We start from the raw sequence: 18,603 nt of genomic DNA, 5'->3' as shown, positions 1-18,603 counted from the left end.
CCCGAATGTAACGGAAAGAATGAAGTTGAAGTGGCAGGATTGGGATCATTATACCTCCCAATTCCTGACCGGCCATGGAGATTTCAATAAGAAGTTATTCGACCTCGGTTTAAAGGAGAGTCCGCTCTGCGACAAGTGCGGAGTTGATGAGTCTAGCGCTCACGTGCTATTTGACTGTTCAAAATACGAGGTGGTGAGAGATTTCACTCGGAGAAAATATCGCGATATAGGAGTAAATTTTGGGCAGACCCGTGAAATACTGGGCAGTAGGGCAGCGTGTAGGAGTTTCACCGAGTTCGTTCGCGAATTAGGTATCCTACGCAGTTGAGGGGCGAACCTGGCCTGACTTCTTTAGTCTGTAAGTTAGGTTAAGTTATTAATATTCTTAGATTTTTAGTTCTAGCACTACCGCTGAGGTATGCCGGACGCAGGATGCTCCGAAGTGGACGACAGGTTGGGTGTCCGCACTACAGACGACTTCTGGCCCTGGACGCTGAGGTGGTAATACATACCCACGCGGAATACACACCTGCACTAACTACACTAGTCGGGCTAGTTCGCTAGTCCGATGATACTCCGTGTGGCTAACATTACACTCTTCCCCAGGCCGGAACAACACAAGAAAAAAAAAATTATAGTTATAGTTTGCATGCACATCTAAATACACTAACCGGCCTGGTTACATTTACACACATTCTATCTTTCTATATTTTCTTCCTTCCTGTCTGGGACTCCGAAGCTGTTTTGTCGAGTTAGGCTGGCTACCTCTTTCCAAGCCAGCCACGTAAATGTAGATTCATTTAGTTTTTGGTGGCGAGTATATCTTGCATTTTGTTCGAGACGACGGCTAAACTTTGATGAAACATGACCGGCGAATTGGTAGTGGCGTTCGCTGGATGGGGTGCCATACTTTCGGCCCAACGCAGGAGATGAGTTTCGTACTCAGGTACCCGGGGGTCGGGAGTGCGCACCGGGGTCGTATGACTTGACTCTAGAGGCGCCCCCTCGGAGGCGGATACGGTCTAAATTAGCGGGGAGATTGTACTCTAAGGTGGCTGAGTAGGAGCGGTAATTGCGGGGTTAGCATCCGGCCTGGCGGACCTTGGCCGTAGGCTTGGGGGCCCGGGTTGTGTCGATAAGTCGACCTGCACACTTGTGTGTTGTGTGTCGCAGTAGGGCCACAACTCGCTGATACCGCCAGAATACGGGACAGTGGGGTAGCGGTGAACGCTGGGGTTGCAATTGCCCGTTTAGTCTGCAACCCTGTTTAGAGAATTAGTTTAAGATGGGACAACTTTGGTAGCTGGGAAACCTTCTACCACTGCAATATTTCTGGCCTTACACCTCCAGAAAAGTTACTTGCCAGAGGGATTTAAAAACACGCTATCTTGGTCGCCTGTCCGGCGACGGGCAGGAGATGATGACGAACCCGAGGGGCTCTCTGTGTGTACAGACGGCACCATCGGCGTAGAAGTGGGTCCCGATGGTGAGTGCTTGGATGGAGTTCCGGCACTACGACGGGCACCATGCACGAGTGTCCCCCAGGCGGTCTGTGCTGTATGGGCAGCGGGGCGGGAAAAGAGCCGGCCAATGCAAGGAGTGTCGGTACGGATAAAGACTCATAAAGACTTCGGTCAGGGGAGCTGGCGGTTGCAATACCGGCGGTGTCTGGGCGTCCTTCTCTCCCTATTCATGGTTCGCGTTGTGACCTGGGAAGGAGGTGCTGCTGCCATGTCTTGCGGTAATGAGCGGGATAGCGGCTGGCCATGCGCATCCAGATGGCGAACTCTGCGTAGGTCGGACTCACCCGTCCTATTCCGGCAGGGGGCCCCGTGATGTTGGGCGCGTGTACAGCGCACTGTTTCGGTTTATATAGAGCCAGGTCTGACTTCTCTCGCATGCAGTCGTTAGGCTTTTCTTCAGTTTCGTGACTCCTCTCGGGAGACAGTCTATGACCGGAACCTGGGTGTGGTAAACCGGTGAGTATGCGGCGTCCGGGGTGGGGCTGTGAGGGCTTTGTGAGCCCTGGAACATCCTCATTGACTCCCTACGCACGCTTTCTAAGATGGCGTGAGTCAAGGGCCCACACATGGAAGTACACCTAAAAGTTTTTTCTGTTTGTTCACTTTGCGACCAAGACTCGTACTTTCAGAAAAATCTTTTTCAGAATTATAATGCAATTCCTTCATCAGTATTGTAGCAGACAGCACTCACATTATTGGTCACATTTTAAAACGTTTAGAATACAATTTAGTATGTGGTCAAATAATATTGATTGTGTTATTTGTTTGTCTGGTAGGCTGCTTTTGTAAATTACATATTGTTTGTATTTTACATGAAGGAATTTGTCTTTAAGTTCATGATTTTACATTATGCATGAGATTTTCATGTTATATAATTTTCATATCTGTACATGAGTCCAGTGTGTATGAAACGATTTTCACTTGTTGATTCTGCTTTGTATGTAATGTTTGATGTATTTGTTGCATGTATGAATAAATGTTCTTCTAGTTTGCTCAATATAGTATTTAGAGCAGACATAAATTTTAATTATGTTTGTGCTTTTGAAAGCAACACAAACCTTTCTTCTTGAATATGCTGCTAATGCTGTATGCACCAACACAGTTTTAGAGATGTATATTTTTTCTTTTTTTTGTATGTATTTATTAACATGTCTAGTGCAGGTTTATTAGGGATTTTATTGATATCTATTTTGGAGATGGTAAGATTTAGGAAGCTGAGTGTTATTTTCATAAACTGTAATGTTTGGTGTAATTTGTTAATTAATTTTAGAAATTTAAGTCACAGTCTTATGTTGCCTTAGGCAGTGATTCTCAACCTTTTTAGCTTCACAACCCCCACGAAGAAAAAAGAATATGTAATGAATATTTTGCAACTCCCCCAACCACAACCCAATGAAACCTAGTTAAAATTATTTAGCTGCATTGATTATGGTGGGTATGAACATGCATGAATGAAGTGTACAAACATGAACAATTTACATGTTCCAACTTGAATTGTACGTGTTCCTTGTAATTTGGTCTGTTTGCATAATATTCGCTGAGTCACGTTTGTATATGCATATGATATGTTTGAACATAATGCTCTCAGCATTATAAAAGAGGCGTAAGGGATTACAGAACGTTAGTTTAGTTTCGAATTTGAAGCATATAACGCATGCTTCATTTAAGTTTTCAAAAGTGTAGTTTCATTGAAAATAATAATAATTGATGTTTCAGGTTTTTAGTGTCATCAAAATTAATTCAATACTTGGAAACCAAACATCTGGATCATAAAACCACATCCTTGGGATTTTTCCAAAGAGAAAATTACATACTTTTGAGAAATTAACAAACTTCTATTTGTAAATCAAGCCGTACTGATAAATGTACACTTGAAGCATCTTATCTTGTAAGATTAAGAGTAACTAAGATGTCCAAACTCCATACAATTGTAGAAAACCTCATATTGTCTGCTGCAATTGATATGGCCAGCGTTTTAATAGGAATAAAAAAGCAAAAAACTAAAAAAAATTCCGCTTTCTAACGACACAATATCAAGGCGAATCGATGACATAACTACCGATTGTTTCTCGGCCTCTGGCCCCGTACTGTAAACTTGCTTTGCGATACGGTGCGATTTTCTGCAAAGAACAGTGTCCTACGTACACGTCGTCGAGGTTATACAACGATCGGTGGCGGTTAGTCAACCTACGGTGCTGCGGAGTGCAAACAAAACAGAGGCGTAGTGTGTTGCAATAGTGCCACCGTCGGCTAAATAAGGAAGTATCCTTTGTATATCGGTGTCCCCATTCGTAGATTGTGAGGCCAAGGAAAGTTTCAGATCCTCTGGCAAGTTCGGAATGCGATTTCGCTCCGACCTCGCCAGAGGTCATATAGGAGCTTTTAACTTTTGACTACTCGAATGGGTTGTGTGAGAACGGACGGCCCATCTCGAGGAAGAAATTGTTGAACGCTCACCTAGCTTTGGGTTAGGTGATATGTTCATTCAGGCTGTGTACGTAGTGCCTGGCTTCACGGTTGGTGCTTTTCTTTTAAGCTGCGATGGAGCAATCCGAGGGAGGTTGCTTGGAGGACTTGGTCGGCCTGGCCAAGGACTTGGTAGCTAGGGATCCCTTCCAGACCACAAGGTCAATAGGCAGGTCTCAGCCAAGGCCCCGGTCCTCCGCAAAGGAGGTCTCCACAGGGGTAGTGGGACGCCCTTGTGCTGCGGATTGCACTAGAACTCCGGCCGAAACCTCTGTCACGAATTGTGCGGGGAAGACTGCAGTCGGATCCGCACAAGGAGTGCGCGGAAATAGGGGGAAAGCCAAGCCCGAAGGGCGGCTTCCTGCGAAGTCTGGGAAGGCGGAAAATAGCGGTGCGGTGATCGGTCCTGAGCGGGAGGTAGCTGGAGGGAAGCCTGCTGTGCGGCAGGTGAACTCTGGGTTCGACAGTTTGGGGCGGATCGAGGAATGCGGGCAGAATAGTCCAAAATCTCCTTTAAAAAGAAGTCGAGGGTTGCATTGGAGCTTCGACAGTTAGTCGACTCCTACTTGAGTGAGTGTGCGTTGTTGGTCTCGGGTCTGGAACTTAAATGTGAGGGACTCCAGGACACCAACCTTGCCTTGGATTCGGTCTTGCTATCTGGCAAGGTTGACCAGGTAATGGAGGGAGTTATGGGCTTCAAGCCGATGGCGTGTGAAGCTCTTGGCGAGCTCCACAAGTTTATTAAACGGGTGGAGGAGAAGGTGAAAAAGCCTGTCTTCTTCGCCGCAGTAGCTGCCGCGCTCTCGCCTAAGCAGATTGGTCCACCGCTGCCAGCCCAGGCGCCGACGGCAAAAATTAAGCGGGCGACTGTCAAGGTGGTCCCAATAAAACCCGGTCCGGGGCTTCATCGGTAGCGACGGAGATAACCCTTAAGAAGGTTCTGGATACGAGGAGAGAAAGGATCCAAGTCTCCCGGGTCACAAAAACAAGGGACCATGGCGTCATTTTGGAAGTCGTAAGTGAGCGGCAGGCAAAGCAGCTGCTGGAGGCCGACGTTCTGGTAAAGAACGGGTTGAAGGTTCAGTTGCTAGCCGAGCGGAGGCCGCAGATATTGTGTATGATATGCCAAAGGCGACAGGGGTAGAGGAGTCGAAATCCTCAAGACCGTGCACGGTCAAAGTCCGTTATTGGATATGGTCGTCGAAGGTTTCCTTCGGGAAACCAAGGTGGCTCGGCAGCTGGGGAGGAAGGAAGCCCCAAACAGTCGCTGGGTGTTGAAGACCTCGCCAAAGATCCGGCAGGTCTTGATGGCCGGTGAACGTTTTTTTCGGGTGGACCTCATAGGCTTTGCTCACATCTCTCTCCGCTGCAGAGCGCAGTCGGAGATGTGTGGTCACTGTGCTCTTCCGGGGCACAGGGCAGCCAATTGCCCTACCAAGTCTGCGCCTGCCAAGTGCGCTGCTTGTATCTTGGTGAAAGGCAGTGATGCTAGATACCGGGTCGGGGGTACGCAGCGCAGGGCTATGATATTGCTCCGGCGATAGTTATACGCCGGTCGGGGATAGGGTGGTCGGCTTCCGCGGGGTGGATGTTATTCATTCTCGTGGGGGATAGCCGGAATCCGCGATTGTAGTTGGCTCAGATTCATTGGGTGTCTTCTGGATGTCCCAGTGGTCCGATTAGCAATTCACTGTCGTGCGAATCACAAGAAGCGTACTCCTTGTGATGTCGTACAAGTGTCGGGATACTTCCAGCTTGGATGGAGTATCGATGACTTGTTGGCGAAGTTGGATAGGATTCTGGACGGTCTTCCGGGCACCAGAGTGCTGGTTGCTCTGGACGCTAATGCCAAATCTCCCGACTGGGGTTCACCATTCACTGGCCCCAGAGGCGCTGGTCTCAAATAGTTCGTTGATGCCAGGAACCTCTACCTGATTAATGATGCAGAACGATCGCCAACTTTCTCTTCCGAAATGGGAGAAAGTTACATCGACGTCACTTTGGTGACGGGCGACTTGTTCCAAAGTACAAGTAATTGGACTGTCTGGCCCGAGGTCAGTGTGAGCGATCATAGGCTTACAACCTATGAAATCGCTTACAGAGGCGGTCTAAGAGGTCAGACTCGGGTCGCTGTAACCTAAGGGGCCTGTCACGACAGGCTGCGCCGCGAGTGCGCAGCTGCCTTGCAGGGGTTGGAATGACGCATGGAGCTCAGGGAATAGGTGAAATTGATGGCTGAGCGATTCGGCCGGGCCATCAAGACTGGCTGCGATAGGGTCCTACGGCAGCCTCGGGCAATGGACGGACCCCTTAAGCGATGACCAGTCCACTGATCAGAGAGTGCGTAGAGCCGTCATGACCGTCGCTTCCGCGGAGCTGTCTGTTAGACGCAGGTGGAAACCCGGGAAAAAGTGGCGATCCTCTGACCTGAGCGTACAAGAGTTAGATCCGCTAACTCTTATAATCCTCGTTAGGAGGCGACCAGCGTCGTCTACTTACAGGGATTGTCGTCGATGACGGGCGCGCTGAGCGTCTGCGGATCTACCGGCGCGCCTGTAACGAGTATGTAAGCGTCGACTGTAAATATGTTTTGGCAATTTTTATTGAAATGGAGTTCCATTTCCTTTCTTGAAGTTCCGTTCTTTATGAGTTGGAACGCCGCAATGTTCCCGCAGCCCTACTGGCTGTAGTACGTGACTGCTTGTCTAACCGCTCGGCTCTGTTTAAATATGCGTACCTAGTTTACGAAAACTTCGTTACCAGGGGAAGCCCGCAGGGTTCCCTTGCTGTGGAACCTGGTCTTTGACGTATTTCTTGAACTGACATTCCCAGAAGGGGTCAAGGCCTAGGCTTTCGCTGATGACTGTCTCCTATTAGTTCGTGGTAACTCACGACGGCGGCTAGAAGGTCGAGCGCAGGCGGCTTTGTCAACCGCAGAGGGCTGGATGGAAATGCAGAATCTAAGGATTGCTGTGCCTAAGACGAAGTACATGTTCTCAAGGGTGCAGACAAATTACCGTACAGTCGTAACCCCCACATTTAGTATAAAGGCTGTGCAATCAGCCGAGTTAGAGTTCATAAGTACCTAGGCGTTTTGTTTGATGAGAAGTTGCTTTTTAGCAATCAAATTAAGCAAGTAGCGGCGGACGCCTTTTCAGTGATGCACAAACTTACGAGGAATGCTCGGAAAGACTATGGTTTGTGGGGCCGTCAAATGTACATGATGTACCGAGGTGTCTTCTTACGCGGCACCCGTTTGGGCGCAGAGGTTTGATAGGAATAGAGCACTTCTTCAAAATTTAGGAGTGCCTAGCCCATAGCCTTAATTGAATGCACTGCTGTTTTTAAAACAACTTCCTACGAGGCTACCACCGTACTGGGAAAGACCAATCGATTTAGTGGTGAAATTTCGGGCAGTCATATGGAAATTGCGAAGAGGTAGGGAGGCCGAGGTATTTGGAATGTGGTTTCGATCCGGGCCAGTACCGAAGCGGAACGGCGTTCATAATGGACCGGATCTAAATTTCGTTCATATGCCCATCTCCCGCCTGCGGAAGAGGCTGGAGAGCCTCGCGATGGAAGCATGGCCGCTGGATTTGCACACCACTCCTAAGGGAAGATCCTTATATAAATTTATATAGGATCGGGAGGGATGGTATGCCTGAAGCTCGTTTTTAAGGGCAACGGGTGCCAAGGTGCTCACCAACCATGTTAGTTTAAACCAATATCTGTTTCGGTTCTGCCTGGCAGCTGATGAGCTGTGCATCTTTGGGGAGGTCCAGTCAAATGAACATCTGTTGTTTGACTGCCCTGCTCTTAGGGAGGCCAGAGACCGGGCCATCCTGGAACTTATTGGTCAAGGGGAAAATTTGACAGTCACAAGTGGTGAGTCAATGTGGCGAGAATCGCATTGTCAGACCGTGTGGGAGTTTCTTGATGCGGTTGCTTTGTTCAACCGACATCAGTAGTTTACCTAAGGCTAAAAGACTCCTACCCCACTGCTGTGGGAAGCTAACCTAGAGATATATATGGCTGACCACCGACAGGCTGACTACCTATTAAGGTTCCAAGCACTTTATATGGTGGACAGATATTAGCTGGCATTCAGCGACCTAGGCGTGGCAGCAAATTGTTGTCCAGATGAAATCAATGTTATAGGGACATTCTATTAAGAGCCCAGCGTCTTCTTTTATAAGCGGTTGTCGGCGGTTACAGGATTGTCTCGCGAGAGGCAGTAACTGTGATCGCAGGCATCAAACCTTTGGACATTTCGGCTACAGAACGTAGCCAGCGGTATGTTGCAAAGAAGGGAGGCCTTCTTACTTCAGGGCGTATGCGTGAGATCGAAGACCAGGGTTTTGACTCTTGGCAAGATAGGTGGAACGATTCTTCAACAGGTAGTTATACGCATGGTATATTTCCCAATGTTAGAGAGTTGCGAGCGGTTAGCTGGGTATCCTCCAATCGGCACACGACGCAGTTCCTCTCCGGACATGGTGCCTTTAGGGATAAATTGGCTAGGTTTAGGTTGGTTGATTCCGGCTTCTGTCCGGACTGTAGGGTCGATGACACCGTGGACCATGTCCTACACATATATCCCCGCCGGTACGAAGCTGAGCGTTCCAGAGTTACTAGGGAACTCGAGAGAGTAAACTGTTTCGGATCTACGAGTCAACTGGAGGAATCGTAGAGAGTGGACAATAGTTGGCTTGCTTCGCTTCCACGCCTGAGCAGGACTGCCCAAGGGATTTAGTAGGTGATAAGAACCTGGGTGTCTAGGGACCGCCTGGGCAGTTGACTGGCCGAAGGTAGGCGCTTAAGGCAGCCTGCCTCGGTTAGATCTAATTGGTGTTATTTTGTTGGAATAAAGCTGCCAGCGGAGTTGCGGCCGCTGCCAGCGGGCATGGTTATCCTTGTTCCGGGGGGTGCGGTCGCGCTCCGACGAGGGCATTTTGTGAACATACGACACCGTCGGCGGGACGTGGCTGTGTGCCACTTCGGTGGTAGGCAGTGGCGTTTCGACGGCGGTTACGAAAGATGGTGAATGTCACGCGGGACTCCGTGATGGAGCTGCGTGGGAGTAGGCGTTCGCTCTCCTCTCCCGGGCAGACCGAAGCGGAGTCATATAGTTTGACCTCATTGAGTTATTAAGCGGGGTTCTTTAAGGGAGCTAGGACCAAATTTCGCTGTGTAAAAACGTTAGTGGGAAGTTTTGTTAAGTGGTAGTTACTCGGATCCGAGACATTCAGTAAGTTGGCTCATTAATAGTTAGGGCTAGACGCGGGGTCTTCATTCCGCGGTTAGGCTTCTAGCTTAGTTCCTGAGGGCGACGTGGCAGCTGCAGGTGTCCGTTGTCTTCTTTCTGAAGGCATAAACACGTAAAACTATCTCGGGGTGAACTTTACCGATGCAGATGTCCCTCGGGGCTTGAACTGAAAGCTGTGGTGTGCAATCAGTTTGAGGGCGATAAGATGTCCTCCGTTAAAGCCACTACTGGCTAGGAACGGAGGGGGTGGTGTAGCGACCGGACACGCTACGAGGTGGGATCTTCTCCCCTCGAGGTGGGGATCTTCTCCCCATTTTAGCAAATATATGTCAAGTGAGCGGTTGGAACACGTAAGCTGGTGGTGTATGGCACCATGCATAGTCGGCTATAGTTGGTGATGAATCACGAATAGACATCTTGTGATATTCCTCCAGCATTACACTTTCAATTTTTACATTCCTACTTTTAACTATCATCCTTTTCCTACTAGGTCTTTTCCCATTTGCCTCCTAACTCAACATTTTCAATGCTGTTCTTTCTTCCCTTATTTTTTTAATATGCCCAAACCATCTTTAATTGCTCTCCAACACACTTTCTGTCTTCAAGTGTCCTTACATCAGCATTCATCAAATATTGTTTATAATGCTTCTAAAAAATGTTTTTTCTATGCTTTAAGAGTCTATTATTATTTTGTAACCCATGCCTCATAACCATATGTCAGAATTAGTTTGAAGATTTCTTTTCATTATTACATTACCTTGCTACTCTTACACCTGAAGTCCTTTTACAATATAATAAAAACATTCTGCTCTCAGTACTCTTCTTCTAATGTACTGCCTTCTACTAGCTCATTACCCAAACATTTAAAACTTTTAATGGCTTCAAAACTTTCCCTTGTAGTTTTAGTATACTTCTTTGTTCTCTAATTTCTAGTTATTTCCAATGCCTTGTTATTATTTTTTACCTTACTTTTATACTACATGCTGATTGGAAACATGTGATAAAAAAGTAAATCCCATCTATCAAGCATTCTCTGAACATCACTTTCACCTCATATAACAATAACATCAACAAAGAGCTATGCTGTTCATTTGTCATTTTCTTCCAGTTTCACTTTTATCTCTGAACAAATTTTCTCCTTAACTATTATAAACAAAAGCAGTGACAGTACATTTTTATGTCTTAAATTTTCTGTTTGGTCATTATTATTAAATACCGATAGCTGCCGCTGAAATTCAAAGGGAGACATTATTCAGAGTTCATGAATTTCAATTAGTATGCAATCTATTATATTCTTTTACTTCTGGATACTACTATCATACGTTTGCTTTAAATTTTAAATGGAAAAAACAAGAATGATATTACAACTAATCCAATTAGGAGACTCATTCACCAACTACAGGGCATTTTTAAGGATGAACATAGCTGGTATATCTTAATACTTGTTGGCAGGGGATATGCAGTATCAAAAGAATTCACTTAACTATTGTTAGATCAGTCCCAATTTAAATTGATTTTCTCAAGATTTCAAATTTTCCTAAAATAATTATTATTTCTCAAACATGATTGAAATGAAATAAATTGCTGTTTTTGTTCATTCACTTTCTTCTTACTCAAAAGTGTACGCTATTGGATACCTTGTCCATATAACAAAATATTACATTTGGAAAAGGTCACTTTGTAACAGACTACTAAACAGAGTTAAGAGGCTAAAAATATTAAATTTGTAAAGTTTATGTAAAGTATTATGGCAGTAAAACAAAAAAAATAAGAAAGTCAGAAATTAAAAGAATAGAACCTTCTGAAATATAGTAATAAAATAATTTTAAAAATTAGATGGTTCAATAAAATTAAAATAAATGAAGGGAATGACAGTTGTGACAGAATCTCTCAAAAATCAAAAGATGTTAACATCTTTACATTAACCTGTTCAGGATTAGTGAATGTGGTTATACAAAAAGAAAGAAAGAAAGAAAGTGAGTAGAAATTGAAAAGGAATTCAAAAATTAGAGTATGAATTAGGTAATTTAGATTGTAAAATTTTAGATGTATCTTGAGGTTGTAAGATTGTACAGAACAAAAATTAACTTTAAAGTGCTTGAAATCAGCCAGATGATGGAGGAAAAAATAAAAAGAACTCAAAATTATATACTGGTATTGATCTATAAACTCAGGTCATGTGTTCATGTTATATCAGTGGTTTACACTGGTAAGCAATAAAAATATTTCTGAATTTTCTTGCTGCACAATTAAGAATATGCAACATTCCACATGCTAGTAAGCACACATGAAATCAATCTTTATACATTAGGATTCAAAAACTAATATTTGTGTAATAGGATGCGAAATGGTCATAACATCAATGTTGTTAATATTATATCTAAAATATAATTTGTAACTACAGAAATGTTACCTTCTTTACTATAAAACCTTCCATTAAAAAAAAAAAAAAAACTTATTTTACATACAAAAGTATTATTAATCAAAAAACTAGAAAATGTAAAAACATAGATGAGCAGTAGTTCTAACTCGCTTATCTGAAGTAGTATTGGCACTGCTAATAGTACAGTGGCGGGAATAGTGTACTGCAAAAGGATGTCATAGGTATTAAGAACCCAGTTGCTTTATTGCACTGTATTAATAAAATTTTGAATTCTTCATTTCCACAATTTATAAACTGTATTTTTCAATACACATCAACAGTTTTTTTTTTTATACCACCACCTCATACACACTTACCTTTGCAATGCCTTAGTCAGAATCTAACCTCAGATACTGATAAGTGGCTTTAAAATGTCAAATCTAATGTATAATAATGTACATTTACAAAATAATTGAAAAGATTCAGAAATTACAATTCTTCTAGGTGACCTTTGTGGCATGTTTGCCCATATGGCGCATAAAATTGTAACAAAATGAAAATTTCAATATGATAGGAAAATCTAGTGAAAAAATATCAACACTGATAATTTTCAAAGATGTGCGTTAAGAAATACTGTATACAATTTTCATACATGGCATACAAACATTGCCAACATTAAAGAAGTTGTTAGCGGTTTTAAAAACAGAACATCCAGATCTGCAGATAAATTAAAAGCAATTTTTTCAGATGTGTTCTGCATTAATTCAATACACATAAAAATTTATGGTTGGACTGATGTCTACTTGTGAGTACGAAAAGTTATTCCAAAGGATCAAAGCTGATATTGGTGCACAGTATATAATCTACCTGGCAGTACTGCAGGAGAAATTCCAAATGCACTTTGATTTTTAAATTGAGCCAGAAGCAAGGAAAATATCAGGACATGAATGCTAAGAACTATGAAAAGTGCCTCAAAATAAAGTTAACACCAAACTTTCACCTCATTCACTTTTGGTAACTGAAAACGTTTGCTATAATAACATAAAATTGCATAAGCCACAGAATTCAAATTGTGTAAAACAAGAACTGTTAGAATAGCTGCAAAGCAGAATATTCTGTGGTCACCAAATATGTTAAAAACTGAACTATACGAATTAGTGCAATTAAACAAGCCCAGCTATGAAGAGTATCAATTCGACAAAATATTGGAGAATTACAATAACCATGTATTAAGATTGCTACCATACCATCATGAAAATAAAATTTCAGGTTGCAAAAGAAAGTGTGTCAAGTTGGCAAAATATAATATGGCTAAGAATAAATTCTCTGAACTGCTAGCTGAATATAGGAGGCAAGCCTGCAAAAATGCTTTAAAAATATAACAGAATTATTATTAGGCAGAGTTGCAGACACATAGACTGAAAAATTAACAAAAGCTAACTATAATAGCAAAAGTAGAAACAATGGTACCAATTAATCAAAATCATCATATGATGATGATGATATAGACACATATGGCATGGGTGGGATAGAGCAATTAAGTAAAAAAAACAAAAAAAACTTTTTTCCTTCCAACTTTTCTTTTTTGTTACAATAAGGTACTGCAACCTAAAAATAAAAAAAAATGTAATAAAAGTGAATTAAATTGAACATATAAAAAAATTGGGTGTAAATAAAATATTATTAAGATGATTAATAAAGGGAAACAAACGTAATCATCATACAATGCACTCTCATGTATGTGTCTGTTCTTGTTCCTCCTACCATCTCGCCAGTCCAGCATCCATCCCTATTCTGTACATCAAACTGAGCTTTCTCAACTTTGATGAGTAATACAAATTATCATTTTACATTTAATAATTTGCAGTTCTACTGTACTAACATGAGTATTAAGAAGTTTAATTTACCTAAAAGATTTGAAAATGACGCTCTGTAATAAGCTTTGTGGAAAGAATTCTTTTTCTTCAAATTTTTCATTCATCTTCTGATTCAGAGATGATACAGGTTAAGGTGACAGAATGACTGTTCAGTGGTAGTAGTATGATAATCTTGTCAACTGTATACTTAATTGTAGGTGCGCCTACTATAGTAATTATTAATAAAGCAACTGAAGGATAGTTTTAAAAGAATTGGCTTCAAACAAAAACACTGCAAACCAAGTTATTAAAACTAACCATTTATTTTTAGAAACAATATTCTTCCTACAAGTATATGACTACTTCTACAGCTCTAAGAAGCTAAATATAAAAAAAGATTAACACGTTTTATAGACATAGCGGTAATAAAACATTCATGATATCTGTAATAAACCTTACTGTTTCATTTATACTCAAAGAATCTGAAATAGTTACCAAACCATATCAGATTTGAAGACAGATATTCAAAACTGTTTATTTGGTTATCTAAGTTTGTTTATATGCTTATTTAAGTTTTGGTTCATTAAAAGGAGCAATTTTGAAGTGAACATGAATTTTGTTATCAGAACCTAACATAAAACTGATATCTAAGTGAATACATTTTGCAGTCTAAATTGTTCAGTAATTGTAGCAAATCTTGTTTTAGTACAAGTCAAAGATTTGTGGTTAAGTATGATATTAATGAATTTTTTTTATTATAATACTTACTTTAAAAAACAAATATTTGTTAAATCAGTACATGAGTAATATAAGCCACATATAAAGCATTTTAAAACATTTATAAGCAACAATAAATGAGATCAGTCTTCTATGTAGTTTAAACTATTAAAAAGATTAAAAAAAACTCACTTTATAAATACAAAGAAGTATGTTTTTAGAAGATGTTATGACAATATGGTAGAAGGAACAGTGTCATAATTCCAGGAATATCTGGAAATAAATTTCCAAGTATTAAAAAATGAGTTAATTAAAAAAAATAAAACAACAGCAAAGAAGTGGTAATGACATTAAAAAGGAAATAATGGGTTTCCTCCATTTAGAATACAAACAACATTAAAAAATGGTCAATAATTCTAAATTTTAGGTCGATAGATATAAAACACTAATAAAATATTAATAAGAAGATTTTTTTTCAGGTTTACTTAAGTGCCGTTTTAATTAAGATGATGTTTAATATAGACATCGATTTTGACTCAAATACTGGTCATGTTAGTTTCTTACAAACATTTGCCTATATTAGTTATGGGTTAGGTAGCCAACATTCGGGTTCTTCATGAACAACCCATTGGGTTGGTCTAGTGATGAATGCATCTTCGCAAATCAGCTGATTTCGAAGTCGAGAGTTTCAGCGTTCAAGTCCTAGTAAAGATAGTTACTTTTATATGGATTTGAATACTAGATTGTGGATACTGGTGTTCTTTGATGGTTGGGTTTCAATTAACCACACATCTCAGATATGGTCGACCTGAGACTGTACAAGACTACACTTCAGTTATACTCATAGAAATCATCCTCTGAAGTAATACCTGACGGTAATTCCCAGAGGCTAAACAGCAAAAAAGGAGGAGGTACTTCATGGATAATATAAGGCACAATTATGGAACTGACCCATTTTTACATGAACTGGGTGAAAGTACTGCACAATCATATATGCTATATTAGATATCTTCTAACATAGAATGAAAACATTGTGAAGGAAGTATGAGATAATGATCAAGTTAATGTCAAGGAATACAGATACATATTAGGCAGAATTGAGCTATAAACAATGCAAAATGAACTTATTTGCTTTTTGTACTGGTTAACAGTTTATGAACACAATACTGTTAATAATGGAAAAATACTACAGCATTAAAAATTTACAACTAACACTGATAAAAACATAAATAACGAAACACAATCGGCTACCTATGTGGTATACGAGTCAAGTTTTCTGATCTACATTGGCATATAAACATCAATGTAGAACGTTGGTTTCATATTAGGCTTAAGAATAAATTAAATATGTAGGTAGAATTTGGCAACGATCCCATACTACAAGGGAAAACTACTAATATAATATTAAACTAACAAGGAGAATAAAAATCACCTACCATGTAAATTCGCCATGTGTAAAACGAGAGGTAAAATCCCACATTAAAAAGAGCACTCTTTATTAATAACATGTTATGTTAACAGCAAATGTATTGAACATAATTCAGCATTTTGACAATATTTTTATATAATAAAGGTTAGTTTTAACAACACGGATTTCTAACATAATCCAGCAACAAATACGTTAACAACTACAAGGCAACATAACCTTCCGCTGTTAAAGACCTTAAAGGTAAATATTTTAGTAAAAAATTAAAATTTAATTTTTCTTTTCAGTACTTCGTATGCACTTTATAAAACAAAGGAGTGCAGTAACATGTTTCTGTTTTTTCCTTCAGACTTAAAAGTAACTAGAAAAAAATATGCAAACTCTAACTGAAACCAAGTTCTATTGCAGTATTTCAATTTCTTACATTAACTTTATGTAACATACCTTTGTATAATTCAAGGCAACTTAATAAAGAACGTATAACAAATTATGAAGAACATTTATTTTCAAATTAATGTACAAAGGTTCCGTAACACCTAAAATCATGGCCAAGCGAGCCGCTTACAACTTGACATTTTGAAAATTAATGTTTTTACACGACGTAAGAGGGTGTTGTACGTCAACCTGAAATAATATAACTATCCCTCCTTTAACAGATATTTTTGAGGTTAGGTTTGACTGTTTAATAGGCTGACGCCAGAACCAATGCGAACGTATGCCTCTCTATTTAGCTGAGCGATTGTCAGTGGTGAGATTGCCGTGGTGCTAAAAACTGTTTGGCTATTCTTCCGTGTCGGACAACATGAATGATAATGCTGACTGTATTTTATTAGCGACGAAGTCTAATCCGACTACCGTGTCAGATAGTCCTGTTACCGATCCCGGCTCTGTTATGAAAGTAAGTTCTTATATAATCTTTTGTTTAACGTAACCAATATAGTATTGTTCGGAAGTGTTAGATTGCAATGGTATATTAACTTTTCGTATGTTAAAAGAAACTTATTTTTTTAGTAAAGTGGATTGTAATATTTTCAGCTACAATGAATGATTGGTGCGTGTTAGTATGTTTTACCGATGTGGTGATACCTTTCAATATGTTAGATGATGGACTTAGTTGGGTTACTCTTAAATTATTTATTAGCACTACTTAATTTACTTAAATCGTAATCATCACTACTTATAACGATATACTTTTTAAAAGTACTTTGAGAAATATATTACTGAAGGATAGTTCTTGATTCGTTTTCATCCTTTAAAGAAAAACTTGTGATTCGTAACTTTATTAACAATATTTTTTGCCGTAATTTAAGTAGTTTAATTTATGTTCTTTTTTTTTGAAATGATGTTAAATATATATATATATATATATATATATATATTTATTTATTTTTTTTTGTTCTCAACTATGTATAATAATTATTAATTTATTATTCCTTTAAACTAAAATATCTTTTAAACAGTTCTGTGTTTTATCCTTTGTTATGAAAAGTAAACTCCCATTTTTTCGTTATTGTTAACTATTTATTTTAAAACTTCGTCTTTATTAGTTATTTGACTTAGCAAACAGAGGTTAAGTTAAATTGTAATCCGGATTTAATTTTATATTAATGCTTCTATTAACAAAAAGTGCCAGAACGGTCATTTTTTTCTTTAATTAAAAGTTTCGCTTCTCAATATAGTATAGTTTAATAGTAGAAGGTAATTGCAATCGCAGAAGAGCTGCTTCTTGGAATCAAAGAGCTGCATCATAGATATCACTAGGTTATGTCAGTGTTAGATATTTTCTTACCAAAAGTTACATACTGTGTATCTTATTACTAACTCTTACTAATCCGTAAATTATTATATTTTTTCTGTTTTACAAGTATTAAAATTATTGTTACACCATAGATTAAATATATTTCTGTTATTAATTTTTCTCTAATGATTAGCAATTTTGGTCTTGTTTTATATTCAGAGGTGTTTCAAACATACGGTAAACTGTTACGGAAAGAAGAAAAGAAGTAATCGTATAGTATTTCTTAATGAACTTCAGATATTTTTACCTCATTTAAATATTTACCTAACTTCCAGTAATTTTTTTTGTAGACAATGATTTTTTTTTAAGTAAAGGAACAACCTAAACAACTTGACGTTTAATATACTACCACGAACATGTAACTATTAAATTTTCATAATATTTGTTTTGTTTACCGATAACTATCCAATTTGTGTTTTATGTAAGATCTTATGACAAAGTAATTACTTTATATAGAAGTCTAAACGTCTTAAGAATATTTTAATAATCTTACATTCTTGTTACTTTTTTTTTTTTTTGTCTTCAGTCATTTGACTGGTTTGATGCCATTCTTGTTACAAGATGTTTAAAATATGTAAAAAATTTAAATTCTTAATTGAGGATTTAAAAAATATATATATATCGTTAAAATGAAGTAGTAGTAGTAGCACTCGTTTGCCCTATTTTGTAAAATTTAACTCACGACTCAAAAATTAAATTACGGTTTATTTTTTACCTCTGAAATGAGAAACAATTTCTCCGTATTTTATACTAGTCTTTTTTATTCTAAACTGTGTCAACCTTCTTTTAAGTCAAATAAGATTATCGTTTAAAATTTAATTTGTTTATTAAAAATAATTTCTTTCAGACGATCGATGTTATCATCTGAATTTAGAATTGCCATTTTGTTGTCACCCCCCCCCCCCCTTTATCCGATAAGATTATATGAACGTGTATCGGTTTACGTATACGTTAAAGCGGCAAGGTACGTTTGGAACTTTAGTTCAAGTGAAATAAGATCGTTTTATTTATGCTGTAAAATCATTACGTGTGCTGTTTGTTAACAAGACGAACTGTGAAAGATAGTTTAGATATCGTATGCACTGCGCCATGCTGTCGCTGTGCAAGGTCGTGCACTGTCCTCGGCTTAGTTCTCTTTGCAAAAATCAAGCCCACTGTATGCACATTATTTTGTTATCGTTAAAAGATA

At 39.5% G+C, this 18,603-nt stretch overlaps 2 protein-coding genes across 3 annotated transcripts in view; one reads left to right on the top strand and one right to left on the bottom strand.

The window, feature by feature from the left end:
• The window catches only part of LOC142323113 (oxysterol-binding protein-related protein 11-like), a 68,887-nt gene extending 52,703 nt beyond the window's left edge, over positions 1–16,184 (bottom strand). Inside the window, exons 1-2 of one of the 2 annotated variants that reach the window (XM_075362311.1) lie at positions 16,061–16,184; positions 14,383–14,463 (exon numbers count right to left, since the gene is read on the bottom strand). The gene's annotated coding sequence lies outside the window, so the exon portion shown is untranslated. The remainder of the gene's footprint in view (positions 1–14,382; positions 14,464–16,060) is intronic. The other variant, XM_075362314.1, reaches the window with a different exon arrangement.
• Positions 16,185–16,280: 96 nt separating this feature from the next.
• LOC142323112 (adenosylhomocysteinase-like 1) overlaps positions 16,281–18,603 on the top strand; it is a 209,411-nt gene continuing 207,088 nt past the window's right edge. The window contains exon 1 of the mRNA XM_075362309.1: positions 16,281–16,514. Within this exon, the coding sequence (XP_075218424.1) occupies positions 16,419–16,514 (96 nt within the window). The 5' untranslated portion in view covers positions 16,281–16,418. The remainder of the gene's footprint in view (positions 16,515–18,603) is intronic.

The sequence above is a fragment of the Lycorma delicatula genome, chromosome 4 (assembly GCF_047948215.1).
Source record: "Lycorma delicatula isolate Av1 chromosome 4, ASM4794821v1, whole genome shotgun sequence".
NCBI lineage: Eukaryota > Metazoa > Arthropoda > Insecta > Hemiptera > Fulgoridae > Lycorma > Lycorma delicatula.
This window is presented reverse-complemented; position numbering and strand designations above follow the sequence as displayed.